A 14989-nucleotide genomic window follows, 5' to 3' on the forward strand; every position below is an offset into this window, starting at 1 on the left:
GCGTTTTTTTCTTGCATAAACTATATAGGATAGATGTGGTCATGAGGGGTGTAACCAGTCAACCCTACCCGTATTATACCTGAACATTGTTGTACAACCTCAACAAAACAATAAATATTGCTTTCATTTATACAGTATACATGATATAAATCCCTTGAATGTGCATGTAAATTAACACCGAATTTTCTCGAGCTGGCTACAGTTGTATCAAATGCTGGTGTACTACTCAGAGATATTGTATGCTATTACACACATGGAAGTAAGTGTGGGTACCATGGACGAGGCACAAGACTGTTAATATATATCTATAATTCATCATCTCCACTCTTTCCTTATTCTAAACACTTACCTTTAAGATATAATACAAGGTAGTTTTCTTCTCTTTTATGTAAAATGCCAAGAAGAAATGCATAGCATTACAAGAGTGAATGCTAAGTTAATTCTGTTTTATGCCACTTTAAATGTATTTGTCTGGATCTGCACCGGATAAATATCCGCTGTTGTATGATGTCAATTCTCTGTGTTACAATGGTGATCATTGTAATTGATCATAAAATACATTTCACATAACTAACTAGAGACAGGTAAGAGGTATTTAAGTCAATATATCATTTGTTGAAGGTTATTTTTGGAGGTGAATGGGTAGGGTAGAGATTTCTCTGTAAAAGTCTTCAGGAGTGTTCTTAAAGCTTAATTGTACAAATTCAATATTAGGTTTATATAAAATATCAAACCATAGCTAATATGGATTCAGATGAGAGGGAATTCAATGTTATTTTTTTATATATTAGCTTATATTATATAGATACATATCATCTAAATGGGCATGGCCTTTTTAACCCTTACATAATAGTTTAAACATTCAAACCCTTGTATCACACACCAAATGTCAAAACTTCAGCTGTTATGTATTCAGGTTTATAAAAATATCATAACCATAACTATTATGGATTCAGATGGGAGGAAATTCAATGTTTCTTTTTTATGTATTAGCTATTATTATATAATTGGGTGTGACCTTTTTGACCCTAATAACATTCAAACCCTTGTATCACACACCAAATGTCAAAACTGAATCTGCTATGTATTCAGCTAATATTTCCAAAGTTTCTAATACATATAAACCTGTCATTATAACATGTCACACACAGGAACTTATCCATTTCTGACTTAAAGGGCATTAATTTGAAAAATAAAGGGAAAGCCAAACCTTCCATCACTTGCTAAATATCAAGACTTAGTGTGTTATATAAGTTAGTTATAGAATTATATTAATATCAAACAATAAGCATTATAGATCACATAAGAGGAAATTCATTGTTTCTTTTTATTAGCCTATATCACATGTACATGTCATTTACCTGTCGGACTGAGACGCTTACTCGGTTAAAAGGACCTGAATCAATTACTAGTAGAAACCGGTTTCAATTTTGCACAACCGTTTATCGCATGGGCTTGGTCTTTGAAAGACGGCCACGAAGAGTTCAGTTGTGTAAAGTATCATCTAAATACATTCAGTGGTTTCAAAGATGTTGTTAAATGAAAACTAACAGATAGGAGGATACATGCACTAACTGGAATACTATGAACAATTATTGTATATTTTGTAGAAGGTCACACAAGGGTGTAATGTGAACGAAATTATTTTGAAATCAAGCAAAACGTTTTACACAATAATGTAAGTACCTACTCCTCGTGATAGACATCTTTTCTAAGGAACCAGTAATAGCTAGATCAATCTTGTTACAATGATACAGGACTATTATTATTATTATTATTATACCAGATTTATATAGCGCCCTTTTCATGATCAATTTCACGTTCAAAGGCGCTTTACATAGTTCAAATGCAGCCACACAGGGCGTATAATTCATCCTCTACTAGTACAGACACAGAGCGATCTGACCAGAGGGACAGAGTGAGACAAAGCCCCCATGACAGAGATATCAGAAATCAGATACAGGTTTGTCCGGCTAACTTAGCCTAGCTCATTTCGAATAGACAGCCTGGTTCTTTAACGTGCCCAGTGTATAGCACTGATACACGCAAGGATTGCCTGGGTTCCTGGCCAGTACACCTTTAGTTGGGTGGGAAACACTGAAAAGCGTTTCTGAAAATTCCCGAGTAGCTGTCGGGGATCGAACCCAGACCTCAGGATTGGAAGGCCAGTGTGCAAACCACTGAGCTATCCGCCCACCCACTACATAATTATGTGAATTTATTTAACAAGAGCGTCATGATGACCCTGAATCGCTCACCTGAGTTATATGAGCCACATGTTTAAAATGGCAAACTTAAGCTAAAATATTAGAAAGTAGGTCAGTAGGTCATATTCATTGTCACTGAAAGTCAGTTTTTCTGCGACTGTTACATTTGGGGGCTCGTCCGGGATGCTCACCCTTGGAGCCCATGTGGGCGAAGCAGTTTGGCTGGGGTGTGCATCTGAATTCGGTTAACAGTCTGCGGCAGACATTGGCCAGGAGTGCCAATGTCTCGCAATAAGAGGGAAGGTGTGTAGCGGTTCTCGTATCGGGTGGCCTCGGTAGCTCAATTGGTAGAGCGTTGCCACGGTAAGCCAAAGGCCCGAGGTTCGAGTCCTGGTCGAGGCTGCACATTTTCCTGCGACAGATACAGTTGAATTAATTTTAATAATCCTAGTCTATCCTCAAAGGGTTGTCTAGGAATACGGTCAGAACTTCCATAATCCTAGAATGAGAGGCTAGGATTACGGTAACGTAATCTTAGCCACTGCCTTCAGATTTTACCATTTTACTCATTCACAAAAAAATATGATGAATACTCATAGGCCAAATAAATTATCTAGAGCCCTGGCACAGTCTGGTCAGGATACATGCTGTTCGCTTTCCAAGTCTTTTGCAATTAGAAATTCCTTTGGCAAACAGCATGAATCCAGCTGGTAGTAAAAGCACTATGTTGGTTTTCCCATGGCACGGCTCATATACTGCTTTTTAGTTAAAAATAATGAGAAAAATATGACAGCAATATTTAGAAAGATTTCATCACCTGTCTCTTTGTAAACACCAGTCTCAGTATTCTTGCAATATGTGCGAGCGATAAAACCAATTATTTTACAAGAATATATTGTGATTTATCCTCCATTATTTTGGTCCTTAGACAGTTAGAAGCTTTGACGGTTACACGAATTATATAATCTCAGTATATATATCATATACGTCTAGTACAGCTCCCATTTAGTCAAACCCCTCAAGAGACAAAGAAGTTCCAACAAACGGAAACTATGTGCTATGTAATCACACGATAAAACATTTCCTCGCTGAACATTATGTTTTGATGCTTTTTCACATGTTTATCGGTTGAAAAATGTACACGGGAAATTACGTCACCATCCATAATATCTAATCCAGAGACGATTGAAGCTGTTCCCGTCGTCCCGGAACTATTTCGATCGATATGATCTCAAGTAGGATTCATCTAGTTGTTTCGTGAAAATTTTAAAATTTGCAAATGTATATCTTATACATCTTTTACAGAAATAGCTAGCTTGAATTTTCAGTAAAGAATTGTGTCTACTCTGTATACTCACGCATTCAACTGGTCGGGGATGTCTTGCCAGGCCCTTTCTTTCTCTTTCGCCCCTTGAGAGGCACCTCTAAACTTTCCAAAAATAATGTCCGATTTACATAATATCAACTCAACTGCGAGCGATCGCTCTCCTTCGCCCCAGTTGGCAGATCGTTTTTGTACGACTTTATCCATCGGGCAGCCGATAACGATGTATGACAGCGATTCGCGGATTTTATAAGTTTTCTTCCTTCTATCGCGCGAGTTCGGAAGAGTTACCGTAATTGTAGCTTATATCAATACGAATATTAAAATATTTGAGTCGAAAGTTTGCACTCAACTGAGCAATAACTTAAGATTTTTTGTGAAACGCTCTCAAACATAATCACTCAGCTGAGTCGTTTATCAGACTTAAGTTATAACTTGAGTTAAAATATGAGCAAAAACTTAAGTTTTTTTGTGAAACCGGGGCCTGTAATGTGATTTCAGCAAAACATTGCAAGGAAAATAAGGAAGGTAGCTCTGCAGAGCAAACACATCTGAGTCTAATATAGATCCGCCATTATGCCACTACCATTATTTTTCGTGCAATTTTCCTATTAATTGTCTAAATTGTCAATCAGTTTCAATCTTTTTACCTAAGAAATAATTTATAGCAAAACAGTGCTTTATCACTGTTTATACACGGTGGGCGGTTATACGTCGGGCGTAATAATTTCACGAGGGCGCAGCCTGAATGAAATTATTTCGGACGACGTATAACCGCCCGAGTGTATAAATAGTGAAAAAGCACTGTTTTGCTATAAATTATTTCGATTCTAATATGTTATTTATTGTAAAATTTATATCAAATATGATGGAACTGTTTCTTCGCGCAAGCATGGCGCCAATAGTAGGTATTTGTTAAAACACGACAGGACCGGAGACGGTAATACGTCTTGCGGCAGAATTCAGTTCGAGCGAAAATTATTGCGAATTATTCAGCAAAGCGAATAACTAATTCAGTATGTGTATAAATTAATCAAAAGATTTGTGCAATGTGATATTTTGTTTAAAACATGTTATTTAGTAAAATATTTCATGAAATTTGAAAGCGCTATTTCTTGATGCGTACGTGGCGCTAAATATCACGTTGACGTGACGTCAACATAGCATAGTTGTGATGATTAAAGCATTGTTAGCCATATTAGAATTGTATATTAAGTTTAGTCATCAATAGAAAGTAGAAATGGATGCGTTTAAGAAATTGAAGTTTAGTTGCTTTTTATCTTTTTGTGGATTCTTAAAAAAGCTTACAATAAAAATATTATTGTTCTAGATATTGGCTGACTTTTTAATTCTTGTTTGAATGCAAGCATATCTTATTTATGTCTGCACACGGTCTCCTATACTTGACATTTTAGATAACATTTTTATCAATATCAGCACACCTGCTCTCCGTTGATAAGAATGCGTGTCAAAATCAAGTAATGCATTTGAGTATTCAAAAGTGCATGTGAAAAGATCATTCAAAAAGGTTTTAAAACAATTTTGACGGAATACCTCTTTAAAACAACAAGGATAGTGATGCCTTTCGATTTTAATGGCAAGAAGGTTCTAGTTACGGGAGCTGGAGGAGGGATCGGACGCGCTTTAGCTATTGCTCTTAATGAAGCAGGATGTAAGGTTTATGCTCTCAGTCGTACCAAGTCTACTCTCGACTCTTTAGTAGCTGAGCATCCTAAGATTGTCCCAATAGTTGCTGACGTATCCAACTGGGATGATACCAGGAGAAAGCTTGAAGATTTGGAACCGCTCGATGGTTTGGTCAACAACGCCGCGATCCTTGGAGAGAAGTATTCTTCAGTTGATTGCCCGAGAGACACTATCGATAAAGTACTGAATACTAATTTGTTGGGCGCAATAAATTGTGCACAAGTGGTTGCGAAGTAAATGATTGATTCCAAAATAAAAGGATCTATCGTGAATGTTTCAAGTGTGTCCGGAATAGGTGCTTTACGCAATGTTCCCAACTTGCCGTACAATGTTTCGAAAGCAGGACTGGACATGGTAACAAAGCAATTTGCACTGGAACTTGGACAATACCAGATAAGGGTGAACTCAGTCAATCCTACACTTGTCATGACGCCAATGATTACAAATCTTAAGGAAGACTACGAAAAGGATTTTATTGCCAGGACGCCTATGGGTAGAATTGCAAAGGTGGAGGAAATCGTTGGGCCAATAATGTACCTTCTAAGTGACTATTCAAGTATGGTTAGTGGCCAGATACATCCAGTTGATGGGGGTCTGCTGTCAAATATAGCAGTCAACGTATAATTTCTTTGATCAACTGTAAAAGATCTTAAGTTGTGAACAAAAACATTATTCGTTTCAACTTGCAAAGAATATCCGATGCCTCTCTATCACTTATTAACGTGCCGAAAGAAACGAATAGCTTGTCGCTTATATTTTGATAACATGTCTCTTCTAATAAGTGCACAATTGCCTCGCATTTTGTATTTTTATACGCTTATCATCAGTTGATGAAAATCGGATATGTTTCCACAAGTATTGTTTTGGCAAAGGTCATAACGCGTACAGTATTTCTAATTCTAACACGACCAGCAAATACTCTACATATATGTAGAGCAAAATCTATCTCGGGTTATTCTGCAATAACCCATGCGCGTGCAATGACGTCATCCTATGTAGCACGGTCTAAAAAATAGTTACCATTTTTTCTAACACTGTTGATACTAGTATGTCGTGTTAGAATCGAAATAACAAGTTCCCAATTGTGATTTATCGTAGAATAACCCGAGTTTTTCGTTCTTATGCGAAACAATATATTACTCAGGCCTACGGCCTTCGTGATATATTCCTACGCATAAGAACTCAAAAAAATGGTTATTATACGATAAACCACGATTGGGAACTTATTATTTCTTAAATCTATAATTGAAATGTTTTTTTATTGATCTAAACACGGTTACATGCTTACGATTAAAACTGTATTGATTAATAAGCACGGCCATAACATTATGACGTCTTCATAATTTGAAGTTGAACGCTAGTTTTGAAAAATGGGAAAACACTTTTTTGATACGCTTGATTATTATTTTCTCAAGATATTTTCGAGTTCTTGAACTTAATGATAATATGTGATTCGGTTAATGTAAGGACTTGTAAGGCTACATCCTCGGGCGATATCACATTTCAAGGTCAATGTATCGATCTCACTGAAAGGTAGTAATGTACAGTATTGCATGATAGGATATCATGTTGTTATTGTTGGCAATATCGCGACTCCGTTGCTTATTAAGCTGCTGTCTCTATCGTCAAATATTCTGTATGCAGTCACAGCTAAGTCTACATAAAGCGCCATCGTGTTGACTACCCGTCTTGATTTGACCGTTATTTCTCCTATTTGAAATTATTTACATTTATAGTTATCAAATAACCCACAGCTTTGGATTTAAATTCTTCTTTGAAATATTAAGAATTTGCCGATGATATACAAAACATGACAAGTTAGCTCTTATGCTATTTTTAAATAAAACGGAAGTGGATTCAGTGCGGCTTTGCAGTGAAAACGCCTGCGCACGCAAGGAATCTCGCTCTGTTTATTACCTATTCTTGCGGATTTTGACGTTTCCATTGTAAAGAATTTCAAATAGAGAAATAACGGTCAAAATTGCGGCTATATGTCCAGCCACAGGATACCTTGCATGCAGTTACAACACATGCTTTGGTTTCGGGACATGTCATATGACATGTCTTAATTTTCAACATAATATCGATTTGGTTTTTACGAAAGAAAAGCCGGTACCGTCATTCGCTTCATGTTAAAGCTAACAACGAATGACAGTAACTTAATCATGGGAGGTTCCAAATATACACAGATCGGACAAGTCAAAGATGAAAAGCTGTATGCAGGTCAGAACTCCGCAATACCGGATACGCTCGCCATTATTGCGCGTGCAATATCACTGCAAGAATAAAATAAAAAGAACAAAATTACTACGCTGAGACGACCATATTTTGAAATCTATCCGTAAATTAGAGATATCTGAATGTTTGGTAGAATATCCACTCTACGTGCGAGGACAGACACTAACCGAGAATAAAAAACCTTGAAAAGGACAAATTCATGCACTCTTTTATCAGTTAAGCTTTACTATATATGCAATTGAAAATATATCCCGCCCGTTTAAAGGATCGTTGATAATCTGTAAAATAATTTATGTTCTTCTTTATGACCTAAACCGCGTTTTAAGGACATGGTCCTTTTTTGAGACCCTAAACCGCGTTTTCAGAACTTGGTAACTTTATTCAATTTTCAAAGGTCACACAGCTAGATTAAAAGCGCCAATTTTAAACACATTTGTGAGTTTCGAGGGGTCCTCAGAACAATTTTGAAAATAATGTGAGATGTCAAAATGAATGTAATTATTTACATGTTTTCCGGTACTACTGATCATTTATTTTGGCTGTACTGATGGAAACATATAATAACATTAAAGTTTTAGTAAACTGTACGTTAGGCTTAGCACGCAACATCGACGGCTTCTTCTATAGTCCAGAAATATAACTTGGTCGATCTAGCTGGCCATCTCTGGTTATAAGAAGATGATGAGAGATGGACAAGATTTACTATGTAGGAAATGCTTAATGTTTACAAGTCATATTCTTTGGCTATGGAGCTAATACCCTTGCTGAAGACATACGCGATTATATATATATGGACACACTTCCGTTGATTTGATACGGTCTGCATATGCCCTAATCTGTTTACTTAAGAATATCAAAAATAATACGAACCAAAATTAAATATCTTTAGTTTTGTTCTCATTATTTTTGTTCTTCGATCATTTCTAGTGTAAAAATGTAAACATTTTGGCGGTTATTGTCATGAAGAACTTTTTATCTTATTTCAATATACGTAAAATATTTAGTGCTTTAACGTCACTCGAGGCTTATATATCGCAGCAAACAGGTGTATGCCACCCTGCCTCCCTCCCAGTTAATTTGATAATGAATTGTATTCGCAGAGAATGAGTCACCTATGATTTTATTGTTTTATAACTTTACCTCATCGTTTTGAAACACTGGTGGTTATAAGATTAAATGTTAAATTACTACCTTATTCTAGTTTATGTATGTTTGAAACTGGATTTAACAGGTATCGACACAGGTTAGACATTAATTACTGACACCATGTCCTGTCGAGATTGATTGCTGTCAATATTTGTTGTTAAATCTATACAAAAAAATACGTGTTTGTCATTAATATTCCATACATGCATAATTTAGATTACAAGTAATAAAAGAGTCCCGTCGAGCAGGGCAATATACGCTTGAAGGGTTATATCAGAGGAGAACAGAAGCAAAATTTAAAGAAAAAGCAATATTTATATATTTTCCTTTTTTTGGTGGAGGAGGGGGAGCAGTGTGTGTGCAATAATGGTGAAAGGATACTAAAGGGCATGAAAATAAAATGATTGTTTTTGGTGCGGGAGCGGGTGTTAATAAGGCGGGGGTATAATGTCGATTGTCGCAGACTGCACATTGTCTCATCATCATCTGCTTCTATTCCAAGTTTCAAGTCAATACCTTAAATATCTTTTAAGCTATACTCTGGACACGAAATATGATGGGCAGATCTGACCTTGACTTTTGACCTACCGCACTGGATCATGCACTCTGCACATTGTCTCATCACCACCTACCTATAACCCAAATTGAAAGTCAATACATTGGATGGTCAGTAAGTTATGCTCTAATAGATGGTCACTTTGAGCTCAAATTGTGGTCTTGTTCTGAAACCTACAGACCAGGTTCATATACTCTACACATTGTCTCATCACTACCTACATGCATGCAACGTTTGAAGTCAATACCTTAATGGATAATAAGTAATGCTCCTGACACGAAATATGATGGACAGTTTTGACATCCTTGACCTTAACCATAGGCCTACAGAGCCGGTTCAAGCACTCTGCACATCGTCTTTTCGCCATCTACATTTATGCCAAGTTTAAAGCCAATACCTTTAATAGTTATGTTCCGAACACGAATTATGACGGACGGACAGACGGACGGACGGACGTTCTTACGAACGGACCTTTATTTGGGGATTCTGTTATTATAAATAACTCAACAAGTGACAAAAACTACCAAATAAGTCTGACTGAATGAATAGAATTTACCGTTACCTATTGTCCTCAGTACCCAACAAATATTCTCTCGTTTGCTCCGACAGACGGAAAGACAGACAGGCAGACGCACGCGCCATTGCATAATAATAATTTACTTGGGTATTTCTTACGAACGGACCTTTATTTGGTTATTCTGTTGTTATAAAGTACTCAACAAGCGACAGAAACTACCAAATAAGCATTACACAATGAATAAAACTTAACGTTACCTATTGTCCTCGGTACCCAACAAATGTTCTCTCGTTTGCTCCGACAGACGGACAGACAGGCAGCCGCACGCGCCATCACAGAATACGTCCGTTTTTCCAAAACGGGCATATAAAATGACAATGAATTCACTCGCAGCTCAAGCAAGAATTAAAGTACCTTCTTTAGATTCCTTCCCCGTTTCTTTTTGATAATATTTCGTTTGTCAAGAAAATGGTCCGTTCCAAATACTTTTGTTGTTGTAATTTACCTTTCCCTTTTGAAACAATGGTGGTTATAATGATAAAGGCTGAAATTGCAGTTTATTCTATAATATCATTATTTTACAATCTCTGTTCATGTCTCATAAATCAGCAGTGGCTTTTACAGGCCTTTTCAACTGACCCGGACTGTGCCGGTCCATCTGTATAGCGAGGCGCCCTGCCATAATTGGATACTAACCTTACAGTATTCTACAATATGTATGTTTAATCTTGATTTTCACAGGTATAATATATTATTATTATCTTTTCAGATTTTGCATTAATTACTGAAAGCATGGCTAGTGACCAGAACAAAGTCGAGGTCAACCATGCATCCATACAAAACTGATATTTTCAAATGCTTAATTTCACTCCGCAATATATTGTTTAAGTTATTTTCTGTCAACTTTAGAGTAGAATGGGAGAGAGTATATTTTATAAGTCAACTATGTGCAATTACCAGCATATAAATCGAATATCAATGTAATTTTACAGGACACATAACGTAACAAAGGCTGAATTCTAACTGATATAAAAAAAAATACAGATAATTTAACATGAAGCACATTTACATTTAAATCACACAATTAAAGCTATTATAGGACTATAAGTTATTAATATTTTTCAGATTCTGTGGTAAGGACTGCATATGAATGTGTATCATATTTACTTCGGGTAATAGAATGGTAAATCAATTCACAGCTTTCAGCTTGTGTAAATGTTAAGTTGAAACGCGGTATAACGAAATCCAAACCGTCGAGCGTATTAATTACAGATGTACGTGTTTCGGGACGGGACTTAAAAATATCTTCGAGATAGCGGAAGTTTTAAGATAAGCGAGTTCAAGATATTGTACATATTTAACTAAATATTGCTGGCCTATGGTCCTAAAACGTTATGGGACCTCGATCAGTTATGACGTTCCTACGGATGCAAGATTCTTATTCCAGTTGTTATTGCAAAGGCAAACCTGGTAAGCGGCATAACTCAATCGGATTTGAGAAAAAAAGATAATACCCACCGCCTCGTCAAATTAAGATAACAAAAAAGACAACAATTTCGCACTCCATGCCACCTTGTAGGGCTGCGAGGTTCGAACTCTTGTTAAGTTCAAATTTCTTATGCACGAGTAGCATAAGAAGCTGCTTTCCATAGGATAATATCGTAATGGACAAAAATGTTCTACTTGTACTCGGTCTAATAATATTGTTTTCAATACTAAAGCTGTGAAAATTGTTAAAATCATCATACCTTCAAAGATTTCGATGAGAAATACTACGATACCACTGGCTGTCTTTCACGAAATTCAAGCAATTCTAAAAAGCACTGTTAACATCGACGCATGCGACATCTATTTCTGAATGTAAACAATGTAAAATGTCGTTATGGATTATGTGGAAAAACAATTAGCTCTGCGTAAACCAAAACATACATCTCGAAACTATTGATTGGGTCGTCTTTATTGACTTTATTTTGACGTACAAAAAACGACGAAATACTTCACTTTCAATTTAACTTTCTTAAAATAAGTCTCGGTACTCACTTAAAAATCAGCGACTACAAACTAAAAAAATGCAATTGTTTTTTGCATAATCTGATATCGTAAATATAAGTGCTTGCAATTCCATGGAAGGTAACTTTAAACAGAAAGTTGAATCGATATGCAATATCAGTCATATCCCAAAGACATTTCATGATACAAGATTTTTTAAATAAAGAAATGACCAAAATTGTATAGAAAATTGTATGCAACCATAACTATTTCAACAAAATGTTAAAAAGCGTATACACTATATGATGGCCCCTAATAGTAGATGTGAAAACTAAGGTATTCTATATGCTCTCACTTTGACTTTGACACCTCAATCCTTTCCTTTTGCTTTTCATTCAACAGGGAAATCCTGACACAGTCATATGCAAAACTAGCATTATCTCAAACATTCAATAAGGGATTTAATACAAGATTATTGATACAAAATATATGTTTCCCCTTTTAGATTTTCATCAGTTTATTGTTTCCAACGTACGAATGTGTGTATGCATACAGTAGGCCATACTAAAACTGGCTCGCCAAATATGTTTTTTTAAGTTGTAAATATGAAGTTAATGATAATATGCAAAAAAAATGAGAAAGACAATATAAGGACGGACATGCTTCAGAATTAGTTTGATGGATATCCTCATGTTTGCGGTACCAAATGTCTATCAGCGGCATATTCTTTCTTGTGATGCCATAAATGAGAGATTGTATTTAGCTATGCTAGATGGCAGCCCAAAGACCAAGGCATCAGCGAAAAAAAAATAAAAAGGACGACAAAAGGGAAGGACATGCTGCAGACTCAGTGACCTTAACTACTCGGCCACGGCGGTCTACCGTAGATAAAATTATATCTGAGTGGTACAGAATTCATTCACAGCTTTCAGCATGTGCTAAGAGGACATTTTAGGCAAATTGCTGGCCCGTGGTCTGAAAAAGCTACAGGACCGTGATTCATTGTCACATACACAGAGGACCAAGCTTCTTATTCCGCTTGTTATTGTAAACCGAACCCTGTTACGCTGAGACACACTTCAATCGGATTTTAGGAAAAGGTTAAATACCATCGTCAAATTATAGCAATAAAGAGACAAAAAAATCGCTGCACTGTTTAATATGTTATAACATTTCTCATGCACTACTGGCTTGAATTTCTGTCTTCCTTGAAAAAACGTTTGTATCATAGGTTGCAAATAAATAAACTATATTGATGATACATATTGTCTATTGTTTCGTACCGTCTAATAAACACCTCTGATTCGTAAATGTAGTGTAGCAGTATTACAACAGCAGCTTTTACTATAGTTTAGTAAAATTAGTCCTTGCTTCTCCTTGACCATAAACGGACACGTACTGTCGACCCTCTACTCGGACAGTTAAATCGCATGACCTAAACTGACCATTCACAGCAAATAAACATTCGCCATATCGCCATATTTTTGTACTAACAGATAATCCAACATTCTTTAGACATATATACATATATCTGCAGGTAATTATTATAAACTTGTACCGCTAGTTTTTATCTACAACTACATGTACTTATTTGTAGATTGATGTATTGGTAATTGTAGCAATGGTCCGATGAATTGTTGACAATATTTCAATTGTCCATTTAAAAGGTACTTATCGCGATCCCGTTATTGCTTGACCATCAATATGTTTCATGTATTGCCCAATACAGAACCTGTATTATTATATCAATAGCTATTTATTTATTATGGTATTTTGTATATGTTTCAGTTGATATATATATTGGTTTGAGACAATACATGTCACAACAGATATGAGATGTTCCTCTTCTGTTGTCACGTCCAACCCCCGACCAAACCACTAATTGGCAGCCGGCGATATTTGCACAAAGCACAGTCCATGAGAATGAACATATCGTACGAGATATATTGTGCAAACAAGATGTGCTTTTTTCTCAAAATACATTGGTTCGGTCTAAGATAATCAGTACATAGGAGCGTCAAAGACCATATAAATACCGTCGGTACAATTAAATCTGCAAGGATGTATTTTGCAATGACAATTCAATCCAATAAGTTATGGCATTTGTATATTTTCTGCCGAATTGTAGTTATATATAGAATATACATTTTAGGTTTAATTGATATCCAGTAATCTTAATTAGTTTTTGGCCAGTTATCGGCCTAAAGTCTATTTCAGGTACAAAATATAGCAAACATGCTGCATGATATTACGTATCTAACTAACACTGCTCTAATGACGTGAAATGGCAATTAAATACTTATTAAATGATTTGGTGCTACTAATAATTTTGTGGCTTTATTTCTTTTTTGTAGACTAAGATCTGTCTTGCTCGCATAACAGACAAAAAGGTATAAGTATTATCAATCAGTTTCAAAAACTTGATATCTATATCTAGTCATTGATAGAAGATGATGATACTAAATTCAAAGGATATCTTTTAGAATATTGAAGTTTGGATGCTCTTTATTTTTTGTGGATTCTAAAAATAGTACTTACAAATCTGATATTCCAGATACTAGTATTGATTAACTGTTATATGTTCAATCTTACCTCTGTCTGCTAGAAATTAGCAATATTTAGGTTATAAATATTCATTTTTCTGAAGAAGAAATAAATCCCAAAACAGTGAAAGCGCGATATTGTTTGGTTTTTAGCTCACCTGTCACGGAGTAACAAGGTGAGCTTTTGTGATCGCCCTTCGTCCGTCGTCCGTCCGTCCGTCCAACTTGTATTGGTATAATATCTCGGTTTCTTTCAAAAACTGGCCAGATCCCATCATGAGTTCAAGAGTTATGGCCCCTTAAGAGGCCAACATTTGCTATTCTTGCTTTTGAAGCCATATAAAGACTTCATTTATGGTTTGATTTGATACAAACTTGCAAAATATTTTTAACAAAAATAGATTTTTTTCCATGATGATTCCGTCAAATCCAATCATAGGTTCCGGAGTTACGGCCGCTGTTTGACTCCTGAAAGAGCCAAAAATTGTCAATTTTTACCTTGTTCACACGATAGAAGTGACATTTTACATTCGATTTTAACCATATTTTTACACAATTAAAGACACAATAAGATCTCGGTTCCTTTTGAAAACCGGTTATATTCCATCATGGTTTCTAGTGTCACTGCCTCTGAAAGGGGCACAATTTTCTATTTTGGCTCTTTCAGCCATATAGAGGTTTCATTTATGCTTTGATTTGAAACAAACTTGCATAGAATGTTTTTCTTGATGATTTCAAGGCCAAGTTCGAAACTGGGTTATG

At 35.9% G+C, this 14989-nt stretch overlaps 2 protein-coding genes across 2 annotated transcripts; both read left to right on the forward strand.

Moving 5' to 3' along the window:
* The first annotated feature begins 5109 nt into the window (after nucleotides 1-5109).
* On the forward strand, nucleotides 5110-5475 carry LOC128549213 (L-xylulose reductase-like). Its single transcript, XM_053525733.1, has one exon. It carries the CDS (start codon nucleotides 5110-5112, stop codon nucleotides 5473-5475), a length of 366 nt encoding a protein of 121 aa, XP_053381708.1.
* LOC123563902 (L-xylulose reductase-like) lies at nucleotides 5476-5862 on the forward strand. Its single transcript, XM_045357053.2, has one exon. The coding sequence runs from the start codon at nucleotides 5476-5478 to the stop codon at nucleotides 5860-5862; it is 387 nt and encodes a 128-aa protein (XP_045212988.2).
* The last annotated feature ends 9127 nt before the right edge of the window (nucleotides 5863-14989 follow it).

This window comes from Mercenaria mercenaria, chromosome 2, assembly GCF_021730395.1.
Source record: "Mercenaria mercenaria strain notata chromosome 2, MADL_Memer_1, whole genome shotgun sequence".
Lineage (NCBI taxonomy): Eukaryota > Metazoa > Mollusca > Bivalvia > Venerida > Veneridae > Mercenaria > Mercenaria mercenaria.

What these genes read in the sequence shown, in the direction of transcription:
- LOC128549213 (XM_053525733.1), top strand. Translation starts at nt 5,110, where the DNA reads ATGCCTTTCGATTTTAATGGCAAGAAGGTTCTAGTTACGGGAGCTGGA.
- LOC123563902 (XM_045357053.2), top strand. Translation starts at nt 5,476, where the DNA reads ATGATTGATTCCAAAATAAAAGGATCTATCGTGAATGTTTCAAGTGTG.